General features: G+C 37.4%; 1 protein-coding gene across 5 annotated transcripts in view; it reads right to left on the bottom strand.

Annotated features, from left to right (window-relative positions):
• Window positions 1-22,637, bottom strand: part of SLC24A3 (solute carrier family 24 member 3) — a 227,900-nt gene that overhangs the window by 134,155 nt on the left and 71,108 nt on the right. For all 5 annotated transcript variants that reach the window (XM_087930631.1, XM_087930633.1, XM_087930634.1 and 2 more), the window contains exon 2: window positions 3,687-3,824. In XM_087930631.1, coding sequence (XP_087786757.1) covers window positions 3,687-3,824 — 138 coding nt within the window. The remainder of the gene's footprint in view (window positions 1-3,686; window positions 3,825-22,637) is intronic.

Genomic DNA, 22,637 nt, shown 5'->3' with positions numbered 1-22,637 from the left:
TCGGCCAGGGACAGACCCCAACTCTTCCAGAGAGTCAGAGCAGTGTTAGACAGGTTCAGACAGCATGGCCTCAAATTAAAAAAGGAGAAATGTGCCATTGCCACTAGACAGGTGGACTTTCTGGGCTATAAAATTGACGCCTCAGGCATTCACCCCCTAGAGTCCAAGGTCAAGGCAATTCATGAGGCACCCACACCAACCACTAAAGCCGAACTCCAAGCCTTTTTGGGATTATTGAACTTTTATGCATCATTTCTACCTCACAAGGCATCAGTAGCAGAGCCTTTACACAGGCTCTTAGATAAAAAAGCACCTTGGCACTGGGGACACAAGGAAGACACCGCTTTTCGCGCAGTCAAATCACTGCTCACATCTGACGCGGTCCTTATTCAATTTGACCCACACCTCCCACTGGTACTAGCCGCGGATGCATCCCCTTTTGGGATTGGTGCCGTATTAAGCCATAGACTACCCAACGGCTCAGAGGCACCAATTGCCTTCTTTTCCAGAACGCTCTCAGCAACAGAGCGTAACTATAGTCAGATCGACAAGGAGGCTTTAGCCGCAGTGGCCGCGGTTAAGAAATTTCATGAATTCCTGTTTGGCCACAACTTTGAGCTAATCACGGACCACAAGCCTCTCCTGGGTCTTCTTTCCGGAGACAAGCAGACTCCCCAAGTGTTGTCTCCCAGAATGACGAGGTGGACCTTGTTCCTGGCGGCTTATTCGTACAAGCTCATCCACCGCCCAGGAAAAACGCTAAGCCACGCAGACGCCCTCAGCCGCTGCCCCCTGCCAGCTCCAGCAGAAGACCCAGCCCCGGTCCATGCCATCTTCGATGTCACCGAGCTCGACCTTCCTGTCACCGCCCTCGACATCGCCACCAAATCCAAGATGGACAAAACCATCGCCCAGGTACTGGACTGGGTGAGGAGGGGGTGGCCGGGTTCTAACCTCTCAGCCGAATTCACACCTTTTAAGACCCATCAACAGGAGCTGTCTAGCATACAGGGCTGCCTGTTGTGGGGCACCCGGGTTGTTATTCCGGCCTCACTTCGAACACCAGTCTTAGAGGCACTACACGAGGGCCACCCGGGCATCGTCCGGATGAAGGCGTTGGCACGGAGCTACGTCTGGTGGCCTGGCTTGGACGACGACATCGTCAAGTGGGTAAGCTCATGCCAACCCTGCCAGGAATCCAGACCATCCCCTCCAGTCACCACCCCCACAAAGTGGGAGAGCGCCAACGTGCCTTGGTCAAGGCTACACATTGACTTAGCAGGTCCAATACACGGCAAAACCTTCTTGGTGGTCGTTGATTCGTACTCTAAATGGATCGATGTGGCCCAACTATCCACGACCACCACGCTAGCAGTTACCAAGGCTCTAACTCGCCTATTCGTAACACATGGGCTACCAGATACCATAGTTTCGGATAACGGCCCACAGTTTGCCTCAACAGAATTTAGCCGTTTTGCCACAAATCTTGGTATCCGACATATCTTCACGGCTCCCTTCCATCCTGCCAGCAACGGACTGGCGGAGAGAGCCGTTAGATCCACAAAAGAAGCGTTAGCCAGATTCAGCAAAGAAGATTGGCAGCACAGACTCTCCCGTTTCTTGCTTAGCCAGCACTCGACCCCTTGCATGGTCACCAACAAATCCCCTGCTGAACTGCTGATGGGTAGACGCCTAAGAACTGTGTTGGATAGGCTCCACCCTCACTATTGCCCTGACACCCCCCTCGCTTCAATGACGGGGGTCAGAGATTTTGTCTTGCAGGAACATGTATTTGCGAGGAACTATGCCGGAGACCCGCTGTGGATTCCAGGAGTAATAGTAGCCATCACCGGTCCCCGGTCGTACCGAGTACAGCTGGAAGACGGCCTGACCAGCTAAGGAAGCAACAGGGTACCTTCGCCAGTGTCGGATCGTGGGCTCAGGTCAACCCCCAGGTGCCACACCAAGCTCCCACCGAAGACCACGCCAGAATCGCTCCACCACCACCGCCCGGACCAGGGGAGCAGGCAGTAGACCGGGACTGCCCAACGGGTCCGCCACCAGAACCAGTAGACGGGGCCACGACATCACCAAACACAAGCACAACACCGGTGCCTCTGCAACCCTCAGGGCGAGGCTGCACCCCATCACCAACCCCACCGGGTGCCTTGAACTCTGAGACACTTGGTAACTCACTGGAGTTACGGCGCTCGGGGCGCCAGCACAGACCGCCCGCTTATTTAAGTGACTATGCGTGTTCGCATCTGGGGGGAAGGGGTGTTATGTCCCTGGAACTTGCCAAAGTCCCCACCCAGGTCCGCTCATGCTGCGGGGGCGTTTGCTGCCCCTCATTGGCTGGCCTCCCTCGACAGCCGGCTATAAAAGCCAGCTGCAGGGTCCGGCCAGCCGCTGATCGCTGTGAGCCTGCTCCAGGCAGGGCTAACACATTCAGTCCTTTATTGCTACAATAAAGTCTTGTTGCACCCAAGCCCTGGTCTAGCCTCTCATTGCTCAACTACAACAGTAACCTTCCTTGCTGAGAAATGCCTTTTCCATTATTAACCGAAAATAGAATTAAAACAAGAGGTTTTATACATTACATAAATGAACTGCATAGTTTCAGGCAAGGCATTCTCCTCTGAAAGAGCCTTCAATAATATTTATTTGGAAGTTAGTACATTCAAGTAAGGAACCCTCCCAACTTTAATAAAAAACCTTATGGCATACAAGTTTAGCCAGTTTATTGTGTCAGACTAAGTATGATCTGGAATAATTGACAAGTAGCCTATTAACTGCTCCTTGAATAAGTTCTCTTAATTGCCCTTAATCTTACTTCCTAGAAAGAACTTTAATCACAGATCACCCTTTTCATTTAAATTTTCATTTTCATTTCATTTTCATGTTGCACAGCAAACATAACACAATGTCACTATAGAAATAATAAAATAAGGGAACAAAAGCACAGTAAAGGGAACAACCCACATTGAGAAAATGGAAAAGAACACATAGAAATCAAATAATTTACCAGCAACATAACTTGATTCTCCATAAAAGTAAGGAAACAAAGGATAAGAATTTGTACAAAAAGAAGTTCTCAGGAAAGGAATTGTGGGGCTGTTTCTACAAAGAAACAACCGAGAACCTTACAACTCAGGAAGAAAAGTTAAAAGAAGCAACCAGCATTAGGGAGATATGTGGCTTTTTCAAATACCATGTATTTTTCTGTGAACTAGTACTAAAAGAAAGGGCTCATAGTTTTATTTAAGAAAAATAGGCTGTAAAGTATGCTAAATATTTGTATGTCAAAGATGTACCAACCGTTATGTACAAACAGGCCTTTCCTTAAAAATACTCTACAAATTTCACTGAAAGTCAGGTGGCAAATCAATTTAATAAATTGTTTATTAAACTCTTTCTTTCAAAATCCATGTGCTGACCACTGTTTGCAATGATAATAAAAACAAAGAACACCTAAAACTAGGAAAAGTTTTTCACCGTTCTCATATACACTGCATGTGAAATCCACAGAAATTCTATAAGCAATCTTGAGTATGAACTGGAAGGGACTTGCCATCATTCATTTTACAATACATACAAAATCTGCATGATTGGAAATATTTTTTGGTGTTTTTACAGTTACTGAACCTTACAGACTACCAAATCAAGGAAGAAAACCTCCATCCTACCTGGTTCAGTGCAATTTTTTCGATAGAGATGTTTTACTTCTTCTGGCTTATCAGTGACATTATCCTCAGTTTCTTGCAGTAGTCTTCTTCCCAGCCATTTGTCACTAGTCTCCAAATCAAAGTTCAGAGATTCGTAAACTACCAAGAAAGAAAAAAAACTAAGTCAGTATACTTGGATAAGTATTATATTTGTTCTAGGTGTCAGAATCAGATCCAGCAAGAAAAAGGTCATAAAGAAAAGGGAATTAGGTTTCTCACTTGTATTCCTACAGTAATCTTACATTTCCTTGTCCTTAATCTCTGGATTGTACCATTGCAAAGCAAAATCCCCATTCCATGCATTTTTGTTAAGAATTACACTAAAAATATAAACTGAAAGGAAAGAGCTGGGAGCTCTCAGGATATTATCTAGCATAATTACGACTAACATTTATCAGATTTTACAATCTTAACCACCGTTTCACCTTAGGCAATGTCTTAAACCAGTTCTCATGCCCCCATCTCAAGTTATTAGAGATTAGACCAGCCCTCCTTAGACAACACTGGCTGGGGATGATGGGAAAGGAACCCAACATATCTGAAGGCAACAAATAAGGGATGTTAGCAACCTGAGCTTAATTAGAGGAAGTACTCCACCTCCCAGATAAGGTAGTTACTTGTAAACACTGCATACTTTACAAAGTTGGGAAGGAAATGACATTGCCAACATTTATGTCAATGAAACCAGAAAGTGCTTTGTGTTGCAGGAAACACACACACACACACACACACACACACACACACACACACACACCAAATGTGGCCAAGAAAAACAAGGCAAGTAATTAAACAAGTTGCCAGAATTAACATGAGTAAGAAATGTGGGGAAATCAACCCTCTATTAAATTAACCAGATCTGCCTAGCACTGTCTCTTCTAACTCTAAATATCTTGCCAGGCTTCAGTTTTAGTTCTGCCACCAGGCAAACGCCAAAGCTGGAACTTCAAGCCTTCTGTATACAAAGCAGGTGCTTTGTTATTCAGCAGCATGGCTCTTTCTCATAAAAAGCACATGGGAATTACTTTGCTGTTCCTGTTAAGTGAGCTTGAAAATGGAAATATTTAAACAAAATAGCCAGAAAAAAAACATATAAAAGCAAACTGCATTAGAAGGCTTCCAGAGGCAACTCATTTTTGAAAACACAAATATTGGATAAACTAGTCAAGACATTTTTATGTTCTTTTCACAAATGTTTATGGATGCCTTCAATAAGAGTAATTTTTATGTGCATGAGAGGTAACTAACTAGATATGCAATGCATTGTTATTGATATATTGCCCTCCTTTTCCACTTTACTTTAAAGGAGATGATGGTGAGCAAAACTCTAATTTTTCCATTTCAATTCAAACTCATGGCACCTGTCCAAGGGTTGGGGTTTTTTTTTGTTTTTTTGGCAAGTGCTACTTAATCCTGGAAACTTGTATGTTGCTCTGATTAAGCATGGAGTACATGTTCATGTGCCTGTAACATTTGGCAGGCTGCAGCAGCGTGGTGCTCATTATATGCTGTGCAGTCTCAGTCTGAACCTCTTTCAAGAGTTAGTTAGTGCTTTATGCCAGGTTTCCATTACAAGTTTCACTCTTTCTTGCCTCAAGTTAAATGTATTACAGTTCTTTCTTTCGCATATATCTATTTTTTTTTTCATTCAGTTTTCCTATGCAGACATCGGGGAAAAAAGAAGAATTAATGCCAAAATCGTTGGAGAAATGTAGCGAGACAGGTTTGCTGCCTTAAACAAATAAAAAGATAACATTAATTCATGTTGAACCCCAGGTTACTTCATATACAAATTATTGGAAAAAAGAAAAAAGAGACAAAAAGCATAAAATGTTTTAAAACAAAGCATGAAATATTAACCATATGGAATAATTTTAATCAATCTTCTCAACAGCCGGTTGATAAGCAGAACACAAGCTTGTTTGCTCCAAAGCAAAATAATCTTTAATCACATACTGATTTTTAAACCATACATCCTTCCCAAAAGGAAGTCAACAAAATTATTGATATTAAACTAAAATGAAAGAATACACTGTACTGTATCATACGATAAGTTTCCCATCACTCTTTTTAAACTTTCTGTGTGGTGTCCAATAAACATGGAAAATATGTTGAATAACTCTAATTTAATATCATAATAAACATACTGAATATTATTTAAACTTCAAAGCATCGATTTCTTACTATTCAATGTCATGGTAATGCAAGTCTTTATTTTAAAATTCAAAATAATCAATAATCATCCTTAACAATAAAAAATGCTCGATTTGCAAAATTCCAAAACATGCTTCAATGTATATAAATTAAGCTTTAGATGTATTTCTCTCAATACATTTTCTGATTATTTTTTTATGTGTTAGGTAGCTGTTAAGAATTTAGGAATTGAGTCCTTATATGTGTTGTTTGTGTACACACACACACACACACACACACACACACACAAAAGCACATCTTAATCTTATTCAATTTTTCATTGTTAATTAAAATGAGAATTCTGCATTTAAAAGACATCTTACATCAATTTCAATTCAATTTATGTGATCAAAGACCAGCACAGATAATCAACAAATACAATTTAAAACCTAACTAATATCTAATTAAAGACTAAAATTATATTGTATGATATCTAAAATTATACCAAAGTAAAGGAATCTATTAACATCTGAGAAGTGTTAATATCTAAAATTTAGATTAAGTATAGTTTCAGAAAATTCATTGAGGGATATTCGTCCATCAGAGTTCGACAGATCTTCTACACTGCTGTGCAAAACCTAGCTGTGCATATGCTGTACCTTGGGGTTCTTATAGACAAGGGCTACTTTGTCTAAAAGCAACATTTAGGCATAAGCCAAATCTAGGTGACCAGAATATTTACTAATCAGAGGCAGTATGAACCTGGCTCAGATGTTTCCATACAGAAAGGACACATTCTGAAGTTTCCACTTCTCTGGAATCACAGGGGCAAAGCCCTTCAAAAGTTCAATGTAAGATTTTTTTATATTTACCATCCAATGCTGCAAAGGGTAGAGCATGGCATTGGGCTCCTTTCCAGATAGGTAAACCCAAAGCTTGGGAGCCAACCAGTCCCATAAAGGAGCTGGGCTAAAGGCATAGCCTTAAAGAGTTTAAGTGCAGCTGGATCAGAAAAAATTAAGTATGGCATTGGTAGATCTTTGTTCAGTAGAAGCAGCATATTCCAGTAGCAGCAGTATATTCACAGTGGGCTTCCCTCCAACTAATGGCATGCAATAACGATTCCAGCATCCCAGTGGTCTCATGATCAAAATTCAGATGCTGGGCAACAGGCATGTATTTATGACAGTTGCAGTTGTAGTGTCCCGGGACCACGTGATTATGTTTTGTGACCTTCTGACAAGCAAAGTCAATGGAGAAGCCAGATTCACTTAACAAAGTTAATGTTACTAACTTAACAACTGCAGTGATTCACTTTACAACAATGGCAAAAATGTTCTATTTTACTATCATAATCCATAAACCATACTCTTGTTTTTCTGATAGTGTATTTCCAGATTATCCTTGTTGCAATATTGGACTAAAGTTCTCAGAGCTCCTTGGAGGCCAGTTGGTGTTCCAGAAAGAACTGCAGCAGCATCTGCATAGACACTGCAACTCCTGCTTTAGGGGGATGGAAATATGGACCGTGTAGACATCTCACCACACCACTGATGTAGAAAATCAAAAGAACGGGACTAACATAATTGCCAGGCTCTAGTCTTTGGGGCGGTATCCCATGGTGTCAACATAGTTGGAAAGTGATCCCAAGATTTGAGCCCACTAGTTGGTTATTCTTCAGTAGGGAAATCCAGTCAGCTCCAGGGGCCTTTCCCCTCCTGAGTTGGTTAATAAGGGACTTAATTTCAGATATAGATATTGGGAGCCAGTCAGGTAAACCAAAGTGCAAAACTAAATTACAATGGCCTAATTATAGCATTTGTTTACTTTCAACTTCTGAACATCTCAGAAACCTGAGTTGCCATTTTCCCTAATAAATATAGTTCTACTCTTTGTTCAGGACCATCCAAAATTACAATGGTGTTGAATGAATTGCACTTACAACTGCTTCTCAGAGTTCCTGCCATCCCGGCAAGCTGTGATCCTATGATTGTGATTTCCATGTACCCTGCCAGCTCCCTACAAGCAAAGTAAATGGGAAATCAGAAGTTGCAATCATGTGAAGCCCTTGCTTTATGACTGTACAGTCCTTACTTAATGACACCAACGAAGACTATTAGAATTGCCATTTTTAAGCAATGTAGTCAAGTGGCATCACATTTTACAACTGCATCACTTAGGGATGGCAATTCTGACCAGACTTCCTGTAGCAAATTCATGTGACTGACCAACAATCTGGAAATGAGCAGAAGCATCTCAAATACTTCCAGCTATTTCAGAGACTGTAAGATATTTAAAAGAATGTAAATGGTCAAAAATGAATAAAATTATTGAATACAGCTTCCAAGAATATATAGAGTAATATAGGTAGTCCTCGACTTACAACAGTTCATTTAGTGACTGTTTGAAGTTACAATGGCAGTGAAAAAAGTAACTTATGACCATTTTTCACAGTTACGACCTCTGAAGCATCCCACTGGTCATGTGATCAAAATTCAAATGCTTGGCAACTGGTTCATACTTATGACCGCTGCAGTGTCCTGGGGTCATGTGATACCCTTCTGCGACCTTTTGACAAGCAAAGTCAACAGGGAAGCAAGATTCAATTAACATCCAGGTTAGTAATTTATCAACTGCAGTGATTCATGTAGCAAAAAAAGGTCATAAAATGGGTCAAAACTCACTAAACAAATGTCTCACTTGACAACAGAAATCTTGGGCTCAATTATGGCCGTAAGTTGAGGACTACCTGTAAATGTGTTAATTGGAAAAGGAAGGGAGCTGGATAGGGGTGAGCAGAGAGATAAGGTTAATCTGAGTATTAAATTGATTATGTTTGCTGAATAATGGTATTTAACAGCTATCAATTAGTACTTGGCAACTCATAATTTATTTTATTTTATTTGGTTTGTCAATTGCTTACAAGATAATAGGTATAAGTATATACATAGTTATGAATACATGGATACATATAAGAAAAATAAAAGAAACAATAGGACAGGGATGGTAGGCACGTTGGTGCACTTATGCAGGCCCCCTACAGACCTCTTAGGAAAGGGGTGAGGTCAATAGTAGACAGTCTAAGGTTAAAGTTTTTAGGGTTTGGGGAAGAAACCACAGAGTCAGGTAGAGTATTCCAGACATTGACCATTCTGTTGCTGAAGTCGTATTTTTTGCAACCAAGTTTGGTGCGATTAACCTTGAGTTTGTATCTATTGTTTATTCTTGTATTGTTATGGTTGAAGCTGAAGTATTCATTGACAGGTAGGACATTGCAATGTATGATTTTATATACTATACTTAGATCGAACCGAAGGTGGCATAGTTCTAGGTTTTCTAGGTCTAGAATTTCGAGTCTGGTGGCATAAGGTATTTTGCAACGAATACAGGAGTGGAGAACTCTTCTTGTGAAATATTTCTGGACTTTCTCAACTGTGTTAATATCAGATACGTAATGTGGGTTCCAGACTGACGAGCTATATTCAAGTACTGGTCTAGCAAATTTTTGTATGCTCTAGTTAGTGGTGTAATATTACCAGAGAAAAAGCTATGTAAGATTAGGTTAACAACTCTTAATGCCTTTTTGGCTATGTAGTTACAGTGGGCTCTAGCACTTAGATCATTAGAGATGAGTTCTCCAAGGTCCTTGACAGAGTTTGAATCATCAGCAAGGTCTTGACTATTCAGCTGTATTTTATTTTCTGATTTTTTTTGCCAATATGTAAGACAGAGCATTTGTTTGTTGAGATTTGAAGTTGCCATTTGTTTAACCATTCTGATACATAGCTGAGGTCTTTTTGAAGGGTAGCAGTATTGTCTGTGGTGTTGAATAGCTTTACATCATCAGCAAAAAGGACGCAGTTGTTCTTAATATGATCACAGAGGTCATTTATGTAGAGTATGAAGAGAGTTGGTCCTAGAACACTGCCTTGGGGGACACCACTGTTAACAGGTACAGAATTTGATTTTGAATTTTAACCATTTGTTGTCTGTTTGACAGGAATGCTTCTATCCAGTTATGCAGGTGTCCAGAGATACCGTAAGATTTCAGTTTTAGGAGTAGTTTGTCGTATACCACTGAATCAAAGGCTTTACAGAAGTCTATGTAGATTGCGTCTATTGCTTTGCCCTGATCGAATTGTGTAGTCCATATGTTTTTGCAGTGTAAGAGTTGCAGATTACAGGATAGTTTTCTGAAACCAAATTGTTTATTAGAGAGTAGGTTGTTTGTCTCTAAGTGGAGGATAATAAATTGGTTAATAATTGATTCCATGACTTTACAGGTGACACAGCATAAAGAGATTGGTCTGTAATTTTCAAATAGGCTGGGGTCTCCCTTTTTGAAGATGGGGATGACCGTGGCTTGTGACCATAGTTTTGGCAAGGAGCTGGTCCTGAAAGATTATGCTTAGAGGTTCGGCTATGGCAATGGATAGCTTTTTTAAGAAATAGGCACATATTCCGTCTGGTCCAATAGAGATGGTTTTAGATTGCGTAGTGCTTTTTCAACATTGTCTTCTGTAAAATCAATGTGTATTAGATCACTGTAGTTGTCTGTGGTTCAACTGAGAAATACTGGGCATGATCCATTGCTGTTTACAAATACTGAGCCACAGAATGTGTTAAAGAGATTGGTTTTAATGGTGTCATCATTGCAGTCTTTACCATTAGATCCTTTCAGGGCTGGGATGGACCTTGAGTCTTTTAGTTTGTTGTTTACAAAATTGTAGAAAGCTCGGGTGGAATTGGTGCGTAGAAGGTTTTCTTCTTCTTTAATGAGATAATTGGTGCATTCAATCTTTATCTGGTGGCATAAATTTTTGTATCGGCTTTTGAAGTTGGCAATGTGACCAGATTTGTTTTTCTGTCAAAGTGATCTCTTTTGGGATTGAAACTTCCTTATTGTTATGGGTAATCTGTTTTTTTCTGGTTTTTGGAGTTGTTATTGGTACATATAGTTTGATGACTCTTTTGATTTCAAGTAAAAATATGTTGTAATGGTCTTCAACAGTATTGCATCCAGTGAATAGAAATTGCCAATCAAGGGATGAGTGATCATTGTTTATAATATCATAATTGCCTTTTTTGAAGTTATAATTGGTGATCACATCGTTGTGTTGATTTTTGTGTGGACGTATGTTGAGACAAAAGTCAATCATGCTGTGGTCACTGTTGGAAAAGGGTTCTTTAATTTGTATTCCGTAAATTGAATTCAAACTATTGCAGAAGATGAGATTGTCGCAGTTGTTAAGTCTTGTATTGTTGGTTACTAGTTGTTCCAGTCCCAGGTTTGTTACAGCATTGTAGAAGGTTGCATGTATGGGTTCAGTTTTACATTTGTTTAGGGTCCAGTTAATGTGAGGTAGATTGAAGTCACCAAGAAAGATAAAAGTGTGTGGGTAGGATGTTGCCCGTGTTAGTAGTGAATTTAGCTTGTTTACATGTTCGATGTCATAATCAGGGGCTCTGTAATATAGTAAGAATCGAAATGTGATATTTAAGAACAGTTCACAGACGATAGTCTCAGGAAGAGCAAGTTCTTGGGTAACTTGGATGTTTTTTAGATGTAAGGACTTTTTATAGAAGATAGCAACACCACCTCCTCTACAGATTTCACGATCTGATTGGTAAACTTGTTCTTTTAACAAGTTTTATTCAGTTTTCCATATTTTAACGTCTCTTTTTAGTGAACAGCATGATTACAGGTTTCACATATACATACAAATATGACCATGGTTACATATTCAATTTTTATATCCAATTCCTTATCTTAACAGTGTTTTTATACATTTTCTATTTTATTGTATTATTCCAAATATTTATCTCATTATTTAATTCACTTATGATAACTTCATAATCATTATACTTTAGTACTTTTAACTGTCACATTTCTGTATTTCATCTTAAACTCTAATTTAAAAAAAGACACTTCTTCTATAAATTGGTTTCCCCCCTGAAATCTCAATGTAAGTGCGCCACCTCTAAGTTATAAATTCATTTATTTTCACCCTTTAAATCTCGTTAAAACATTTAACATTATTACCTAAAAAAATAAACAATAATCCCTTTAAAACTACATAGCATATATAAATCAGATTCTGCATTTTTTTCTCCTTTTAAATTTCATTAAATTTCTCCCTCCAAAAAAGGACATATTAATCTACTCATTCAAACAGTAAAACAATCCTAAACCCTAAAATTAATTCCATTTCAGCTCTCCTCCTATATCATTTCATTTATTTCCATATATTTAATTCACATATTCCATTAATTATTCCATTCATATTTAAACCAAAAAAATCCAACATTCTAATCTTAAAAATATTTCAATATATCTAATATACTTATTCCATTATTTGTTACAATTATCTCTCTACACAAAGAGGAAGAGCATTAGATTCCATTATCCAAAAAATAATAATTCTGTTTTTCCATCTTGTCAATTTATATTTCCCTATTTTGTAACTATAAATTTATTTATATTACCCCTCAATACCTTGCAGAATCCCCTTTCTATATAATAATCACCCATTATCTCTGTGTCCAATTAAGGATTTCCCCATTTTTTTATAATTCCCATATATTTTGTTTCCAAATCCTGTTTCTTGTCCCTTCTTTTCTCCTTTTTTCTTTCACTCCAGTTTTTATCCCTCTCTCTATTTATAGCTTCCTTTCACCCTTTGAATTTCTGCTGAATCTTTTTTGCTTTTTTAATTTTTCGGATATTCACCTTTTTATTTAATTTCTTAAATCTCCTGTATTTATTTCCAACTCTTTTCTTCTTTCTTTCAAGAGTTCTTGGTTCTCAATGATCACTAAAGGTGATCTCTTCTATGATTTGCTCCACCTCCTCTTCTGCCTTTTGTCTTTGTTGTTCATATTCTGCTGTCGCATTTTCAATAAATTTTAAAGCAAAACCCAGCAATTCACCTTGTTCTTGTAGTGTTTCTTTCAATTTTCTGAGTTCCATTTTTAATGCCAGAAGAGAAATCGCCATTTTACAACTTTCTGATTCATAATTTAATCCAAATAGTATCTTTAAAGTTTATTTCCAACAGTCAATTTTTCTTCCTCTCAAGTTTTTAAGTCTCCGCTAATCCAGTGCCAAATTCATGTCAGAATCAGCAACTAATCCAAAGGCAGAATCTTCCTAATTCTTTCTTTGTTACAATGTTTCAATTTTTCAAAGTTCTTGCTTTATTGTATCAATTTCCATGCAATTTCAAGAAACAAGAGTTTTTTAAAGGAAAAACAAGTTGAGTTTAACTGAGATGGCACTCTTTATTATGCTAAGTCTTCACCCCCTCTTTTCTTTTTTCTTCTTTATTATTCAGAGCTTTTTAAACCACAATTTTCCAACAAGAAAATGATCAAATCCAGTTGATATTAAATTTCCTCTTTAACAGTCTATAGTTCAGCTTTATTAGTGCCAATATAAAAACAAAGTATACTTATCCAAGTTGATTATATAGTTCCTTCTCCAGCTTCTACCTTTTGCGGTTTCGAAGCCCCGACACTATCAAAAGCAATCCACACCTTTTTTTTCCTTTCTCTTCGCCGCTTAGATCTGTTCTTAAAGATTCTTTGAAATGTTAATTCTGGGGGTATCTTCCATTTGATTATATTGTCCCGTTCCTCCTGCTGTTTGCTTCTTTCTTTCTCTTCTGCACAATCTTATTCCAGTCTAATCTTCCCTTTAGACCACTGCTTCAGGCATCTTTGGGAGGGAGCAACTGCCAAGCCGGGGAGGGGATTTGCAACTCCCCTCTACCCAGCTGACGGTGTCCCCTTCCTCCGCCACCCATAGGAGGTAGCTTCTGCCCTGAATCCAAAGGATTGGGGCTCTCCGACGCCAAAGCATGAACCAAAGCCACACACGCGGTCAGCGGTCTGTCTTTGGGGAAGCTCAAAACAGGAAGTCATCTGATCGGTAAACTTGATAGTCTATTACTGTGGTAATGGAGTCAGGGAGAGATGCACTGAGCCATGTTTCACATACAAATATTATGTAGAATTTAGCCATATTTAGTAAGAGGAAAAAATCAGGTATTTTATTCACAAGGCTTCTTGCATTGAGTAGCTTGCATTTAAGGCCAGTTATAGGTGGAATTGAGGTAGTTAGGGGCATGCGTGCCTAGTTTTGAGTGATGGTGGGTTGGATGAGGTAGGGTTGGATGTGGAGTTGTGGGTTGTGTCACTTACTTTTGATACAATCTGCGCGGTAGTCGATGTAGAGATCCTTCCTTCCATTGTCTAGACGTCTTCTGAGTTCCTTGCGGAATTCACGGGAGCGGATTCTTTGCAGTATGGATAAGTCTGGTCTTGAGCGAAGTTTTTTGTGGTTGGGATTGGTTTTTGCAATGGCGTTTATTGTTTGAATGAATATGCATTTGCTGGACTCATTTTTGCAAACAACTCTACAAAATTTTGGGGCCAACAAGCCATCATTGTATTTGGACTCAGGGCCATCTCTGCTTATTTCAATGATATCTTCAGGAGAGATGTTTGTTGTATTTGGGTTGCTTATGATGTTACGAACTTTGGTGATATCATCTGATTCGTTTGTGTCTTCAAGACCAAATAAGATGGCATTTGGACATTTCTGATCACGTTCGATGGTGTCTCTGATGAGTAAGGAGATATCATTTGTGGAATTATTTGATGGGATAGTAATTATTTGTAGTTGTGGTTTGGTGGTTATTTTTGGTTGTAGTTGTGATTGTAGTTGAGGTAGTAGTTGTGGTAGTGGTTGTTGGGTTGGGACTTGATTTTGAGTTGATAGGTAGTCGCTTATCAGTGCTGTATTTTTTTTTCAAGAGAAATTAGGCTTTCTTGTATAATTGTTTCAGACTGTGTTGCTAAGCGTTTTTCTATTGAGTGCATGAGTGATTCTCTGCTATCAACTCTGTCAGGCAGGGAACTTGGTTTGTTTAGCTTAGGAAAACATGGTGGACATAGACAAGGGAATGTATCTGATGCTTTTAGGAGATCAGCTAGGTCCTTTTTTAATTTTAAGCAGGCAAGGTGGGCTTGATTGTCACAAAGGTAGCATTTGATGTTATTTTAGCTTTCATTGATGGTTTTAAGACATCTGGAGCATGTACAGGAGTCTGGGACGTCATTGATAGAGATATTATTTTTTTGCTGTTGTTTGGTAGTGGAGGATTTGGAGTTTCTGGAGTTTCTGGCTGACATGATCAATGACAATAGTACACTAAACAATTACAATAGCTAATTAATGTGATAGGTAGACAGTTACTTAATGAATGTTGGTAATTAATGTTAATTGATAAGTTAGAGAACAAATCAAAAGTAAGGTTACTTATTACTAAAAATCAATCAACTTATTACTAAGAATCAATCAATCAATCAATAGACTAGATAATCAATGATACAGCATTAAATCTCTATCACTTCAATGAATCAGTAAATTAATGGTCATTTAACAATTAATTATTATACTATTATATGATAAATCAATTATTATAGACAAAGCATTATCTATAAATATTTGGTCTTGAGGTATTGAAATAGTGGAGGTAGTAAAGTATTTGTTGTGTATAGTTCCTTTGTTTTTCCTTAAAGCCACTATTTGGTTTTTGTTTTGTTTTGTTTTTGTTTTAAAGACGAAGCGTTGCTGTTTGAGAGATTTGAATGGAGAAGATTTGAATGAGCTCACCAATCATCTACCTTGGAGTTTGGAAAGGATGAGATTTGGGTGGGGTTTTAGTGGAGGTTGTCCAATCAGCTGAGTGGGAATTTAAATTCAGGCTGACTAATCAGCTTAAATGGAGCTGGGTGATTTATATGGAGACTATCAATTCTCCGTGAGTCCCCTTTGTTCTCCCCAATTGGTGGCCATTTAGAATTATTTTTGGTGTTTTGATTTAAATGAAGACTGTAGACATCATTACAGTTCTTCCATCATCGGAATTCACAATGAATCTCAGTTTCAAAAGGCAGTTTTCCTGAATAAAAACCTTCTTCACCCCTCTTCTTCTCATCTAGTCCCCCCTTTTTTTCCTCCTTTAATCACACTTTTCTCAAGCTGCGATTTAACTTCCAGAGTTAGAGGGTAAAAACATAAATTAAGCCGCTGCTGCTTAATCTCCACACTCACCCCTTCCACTCTGGAGTCTTCGCTTTTTAAGTTGTTTCTAGCTCAGGTCCACAGTATATCTTCGAGCCATTTACCCGCTCCTTCCTCCCACTGAAAAATGCACCACCAATCTATAAGGAGGAGCCGGGGAAGACACTCACCCGCAGGTAAGCTTGCAGTCTTTGCTGGCAGTTGCCGCAAACAAGACCTCCAAGGTCCCTCCCAATTCTGTATTCTGTATGTTGACTTTTTGATCTCCTCAGGCACTCCTGAGGGGTTTGATGCCCAACTGGTTGAACCTCCCCCGTCCCCTCAGCTGGGGTGGGAAGGCAGGGAATGAAAATTTCTGGGAGGAATTCCCAGTTTTTAAGTATTTGGGTGGATTTGTTTTCCCCCCCTCATAATCTATGATATGTTAACCATACAAAGCAAGATCCACTCAACCAACAAAACTACAACTCAACACAGCTCCCCCTCCTCCTCTTCTGCCACCACCACACTCCTTACTCTTGTGCTCTACTGGGAAAGGGCAAGATGAAAGAAAAAATAAGAAATGGGTGGATAGGGTTTGGGTATATCTTGTATAGAGATGAAGAACAGCATGTAGGAAGGAGAAGGAAGTAATTAAAAATAAAAGCAAGTACTGAATATGGATATATAAAAGTGAAGAGTATTTGGGAGTTGGAGGTCCCGGCAGAGCTGGCGTCACGACGATACGGCATGCAATCTTGGAGGTCTGAGATCCCAGCCGATATCTTTGCTCCTGGACGGTGCAAGTGGATCTAAACCGTCCTGAAGAGACGGTGAATGTAAAGAACGTATCCTATCGATCCCAGGGATACCGCAAAGCCCTGGTAGATCCAGGAGAAGCTCTTTTTGCCAGCGGCAAAGAGGCAGCCATTAAAGCTGCTGAAGTTGGGACAGCTCCGAAACAAAAGAGAACAGAAAGAGAGAGTGTGCCGGTTTGGTGAGAACTTTTTCTTTATTTTAAGATTTGAAAGGACACCCTAAGGAAAAGAAAGAATCTGTAAAAGTTTTGACAGAATTGATTAAGTGGCGATTTTAAACAGGAATGTCAAAGCAATTTTTTTTTTCATTGCTGGATTTTCTACGCATGATCTTATATTTTGAAACTGGACTGGTTTTTTTCTCTTCTTTTTATCTATTCTTTTCTCCTTTTTGGTTTTATAATATTTTAAGCCAGAGACTCCCTTTTAGTTATTTTTTTTAAAATCTTTTTCTTTTGTTAATTAATTCTTATTATATTTTACTTGGAAAAGGAGGGGGAAAGTGAAAGCTAAAGAAACTTTGTAACACTGCCAACTAGAGGCTTAGAAATATTCTATCTCTCTTTTGACCAGACAAAGCTGAGAAAGAACTGAGACTTCTTTTCAAGGACATTGCCTGTTTGATAAGATAGAGGGAAGAGCATGGGAGAGTATTATTGCAGGTGCTCTTCTGGGTTTCTATCAACAGCTGGAGTCTGGTGTTGAAGCTTATAGGAAAAGAAAAGGTGATAAGTCTTTGGAGAAGAGAGTTATAACAAGAGCCTTGGATAATTAAACAAAGTGCAGTGTGCTCTTTTTAATTTTTCTAAGCTGTGCTACCCCTCCTCATCAGTTTACTTTTTTTTGTAATAGCTATTTGGATTTTCAGCTCTTTGGAACTTGTCTTTGTTTTTTGTTTCTTGTCTTTGGAAGTTAAATTTCTATGCTTGCTTTTTATTTTAAAGGAAAAGTTTTAGTATTAATGTTTCCCTTCTTTTTTTTTTTAAGGGAGTAGCTTTTTTTCTCTCCCTTTCTGGTATTTTTGTCTTTCCATCTACCTTCCATATTGATTTTTTCTTTTTTGTTGTTGTTTATTTTTATGCATCTTTTTATATTTGAGACCTCTTAATTGGATTAAGGAAGAACCTGAAGAATTTTTCCTTTCTTTTTTTAGCCTTTTATTCTTCACTTTTTTGCTTTTTTTAGGATTTTACAACTTTTTCTTTTGTGTGTGTGTTTATGGTCTTTTCCTTCAAAAATTCATTTTTGAATTTTTATTGTTATCTAACCAACCGATTGGATTAAGGTATACAAGAACCTGAAGAAATTTTTTTTCTTTTTTTATTATTATTACTATTTGGCTTCTTTTTTCCTACTATTTTTATTTGGAACTGCAATTGGTTATTTTACAATTGGATTAAGGTTTAGAAGAACCTGAAGATTTTGAATTGTTCAAAATGAGTAGGAAATTAACAGCTCCTGGTCCCTCAACTTCTACTTCTTCCTCTCCACCATCTGGAGGACAACGTTCAATACAGACAATGTTAAGGCAAGAAAAAGAACAAGAAAAAGTGACCCTACATATGATTACGCAAGGAATTCAAAATATTCAAACAAGATCAGAGAATACTGAAAAGAGAATAGAGAACATTGAACAAAGAACAGAGAATATTGAACAAAGAACAGGGAAAACCAATGTATAAGTGGAGAACATCCAACAAATGATGATGAAGTATGATGAGAGATTCCAAAAAATTGAAGAAGAGACAAAGAAGATTGGAGACATTGATAACAGATTAACTGTGGTTGAACAAGATAAAAGTGGTATGCTGAGATGGGAGATGGACGGATCAGAATTTTATCTTAGATTCCAAAACATAGAAGAAGAAAAAGGACAAAATCTAGCTGAGATAATGATAGAAATATTGGCTGAAGCTTTGGAAATAACTGAAGAGAAGATGATGGATGGAATAGATGAGGTTTATCGAGTCTTCACAAGATATGCAATGAGAAATAGCTTACCAAGAGAAGTTCACATCAGATTTACAAAGAAAGCCATTAAAACGCAAATATTGCAAGTGGCAAGAGAGAAAACATTGAAATACAAAGATAAGGAGATTGTGGTCTTGAAACAAGTACCCAGAAGAGTGAGAGAGATGAGAAGAGAATACCAATTCTTGACCAAATTGTTACTTTAAAAAGAGGTGAATTATAGATGGCTGATTTCAGAAGGTTTAATGTTTACATGGCAAGAACAGAGATATAGAATTGATTCAATTGAGAAAGCTGAATCATTTTACAAAGAATTTTTCTTAGGGGAGGAAGAGGCAGAAAAAGAAATTTCACTAATTGAATTCCAAGAGGACTCCCAAACGACGACTGAAAAAGAAGAAGGTGCGGTAGGTGGAAAGGAGGAAGCCAAAGAACAACGTGAGCCAAGATCCACGAGAGCTGTCAAACCTAATTACAAAATATAACCATGGAAGAGAAAAAATTGATTACAATTAATATAAATGGACTTAACTCAGCTGTTAAAAGAAGGAAAATCTTTCATAAATTAGAGAAATTAAAATTTGATATAATCTGCCTACAAGAAGTACATATTAAAAAACAATGTGAACAATTGATACAGCCAAAATTATTTCACTTCCTTGACACAATGTAAGAAAAGAGGAGTGGTTTCATATAATAAAGAGACCATCTCAGCGAAATTGATTTATACTGATGATGACAGAAGAATATTAATGGTGGAAATAATGGACAATAATACAAAAACACTCCTGATTGCAATCTATGCCCCGAATGACAATCAAGAAGAATTCTACAAAAAATTACATATAAAAATAGTTGAACTGGACTATGTTAATGTAGTTATGATGGGAGATTTTAATAGAATTGTAGACAATAAACTGGACTACACAACACAGAAAACAATAAAGCAAAATAGAAAGACTCTCCCTAAATCTTTTTTTAAAATGGGAGATGAAATAAACTTAAAAGATACATGGAGAGAAAGAAATGCTAAAGCTAAACAATACAGCTTCTACTCAAACAGACACTTATCATGGTCCTGAATAGATATGATATGGATGTCAACAGAATTGTTAACTAATATTCAAGAAATAAATATTGAAACAAGTACTTGGGCAGATCACAATCCAATGACAATTAAATGGAAAGGACAAAGAAGAAGATCTAGATGGATGTTAAATAATACTATTTTAAAGGGAAAAAACTTCACACAGTGGATGGAGAAAGAATTGGCCTTTTTCTTTGGAGAAAACAAAAAAGAAGATACATCAATCCAGAATGTATGGGATACAATGAAAGCATATGCCAGAGGCTTGATAACAGACTATACAAGGAAAAGAAATACCATGAAAAGATTAGCCTCTAAGGCATTAGAAGATGAGTATAAAGGACTTGAAAAAGAGCTACAGAAAATGCCACAGAGAAAGGACATTAAGCTAAAAATGGATATAACCAAACATAAAATGGGTCTAATAGAAAAAGAAGAATTAGCACAAAAAATTAGAGGTGCCAAACAGAACTATTTTGAAGATGCAAATAAACCAGGCATATGGTTAGCATATAAACTGAGAAAGGAGAAAGAATCAAGGAAAATATTGCAATTAATAGATGACCAAGGCCAAGTTTGCTATGGTAGTAAAGAGAAGAAGGAAATTATTTGAGATTATTTTGGGAAACTATACACACAAGAGAATATTGATGAGGAAAGAGTTAAACAGTATTTACAGAATGCTAATTTACCCCAGATATTGAAAGAGATTGAAACAATGTTAGAAAGCAATATAACAATGATGAAGTTAACTGAAGCACTTAAGAAACAAAATAATGGAAAGGCACCAGGCCCAGATGGACTTCCGGCAGAATTTTACAAAACATTACAAGAATCATTGAATTTTCCATTGTTAGAAATTATGAATGAAGTTATGTTAAAGAAGAGGATACATAAATCATGGTCAGAAGCTTATATCACACTTGTTCCAAAAGAGGAGACCGATCCATTACAAATCAAGAACTATAGACCTATCTCCCTACTAAACGCAGATTATAAAATCTTTTCTTCAATATCGGCAGAAAGACTTAAAAAATATTTAAATAATTTTATTCATCCTGACCAAAATGGATTTCTGCCAAAGAGACAAATCAAAGACAATATGAGAGTAATCTTGGACACTTTGGAATACTACGAGGCACATCCTGGAAAACAAATGGCTTTGATATTTCTAGATGCACAGAAGGCATTTGATAATGTGAATTGGCGATTCATGTTATTACAGCTGGAACAGATGGGCTTTGCTAGAAAATTTATTCAAGCAATAGAAGCTATATATCATAAGCAGATGGCAAAGGTAATGATAGAGGGAGAACTGAAGGAATCTATCGATATAAGACAAGGAACAAGACAAGAGTGCCCACTATCACCTCTGTTGTTTGTGTTAACTTTGGAAGTGCTAAATAGAAATATTAGAGATGAAAAGAATATAAAAGGGATGAAAATTAAAAAGGAAGAATTTAAGTTGCAAGCATTTGCAGATGATTTGGTTTTTATATTAGAAAACCCACTAGAAACAGCATCAAAATTGATAGAAAAGATAGAGACATATGGAAAGGTGGCTGGATTGAAAATAAATAAAGATAAGACAAAGATCTTGACAAAGAATATGCTATCAAGACAAAAGGAAGAATTGGCAGACCTACTGAAAATTCAGGTCACAAATAAGATCAAGTACTTGGAGATATACTTGACAGCAAGATGCAGTACACTAAAAGAGAATAATTATATTAAACTTAAACAGCAGATAGTGCTAGATTTGGCGAAAGGGAAAAATTTACAACTGTCACTAATAGGGAGAATATCAACAATCAAGATGAATATATTACCCAGAATTTTATATTTGTTTCAAACAATTCCAATTAGGCTTGGAAAAGACTACTTTGAAGATTTAAATAAAATTGTGTGATGATGTTTGATGTTTGATGTTTTTATGTTTTGTTTGTTTAGGTTTGTTTGTTGTTTGTTTAGGTTTGTTAATATATAAAAATATATATTAAAAAAAGTGATCTGTCAAGGATTTCTTCATCATCTCTGACCATCTGACATTGAACACCAGATAATCCAGCAGCAAACTTGACAAGCAGTCAATTCAGCAACCTCCATGAGACAGAAAGAAAAAAGCAACTGCTACATAGATGAAGATCTTATTTTGTTCCTTAATTTAAAAAAATGTTTCATATCTCTACAGACTTCAATAATGTCAATTTGAGGATGCTGGGATAATCATTTATGAAAAGAGGTGTTTTTCTTCATAGGCTTCCAGTTTCCCTTTCCTTCATTAATTTATTAAAATGCACACAAACACGCACCTGAAATGTAATTATTTGGCTTCCAAATTTCAGTAGCACTATGGTTCAAATGGTGCTGGAAACCTTGTGTAAACAATAGGTAAGATTCTGCACCTCGGTGTATAGTATGGCAAGAGGCCTTATACATCTCTCAGTGCAAAACAAAATGTGACATCACTCTGATTTCTAAACTAACAGTGGTAATATACTTTTCCTCAGTTCAGGTACAGGTTAAATAATTATAGGTAGCCCTCATCTTACAACCATACTTGGGATGAAAATTTCTACAACTAAGCAAGGTGGTTACTAAGTGAGCCGCACCCTATTTTATGACCCTTTTTGTCATAGTGGTTAAGCAAATCATTGCAATTGTTAAGAAAATCAAATAGTAGTTTAATGAATCTGGCTTCCCCCATTGACTTTGCTTTCAGAAGCCAGCTGGGAAGATCGCAGATGACAATCACCTGACCCCAGGACTCTATAATCTTCATAAATATACTTCAAGATATACTTGCCAAGAATCCAACTGTTGGTAACATGACTACA

Source organism: Pseudonaja textilis, chromosome 3 (assembly GCF_049901715.1).
Source record: "Pseudonaja textilis isolate UNSWEBS1 chromosome 3, rPseTex1.2, whole genome shotgun sequence".
In the NCBI taxonomy this organism is placed as follows: Eukaryota; Metazoa; Chordata; class Lepidosauria; order Squamata; family Elapidae; genus Pseudonaja; species Pseudonaja textilis.
Note: the sequence above shows the minus strand (reverse complement) of the source record. Positions and strands in the feature narration are given on the sequence as shown.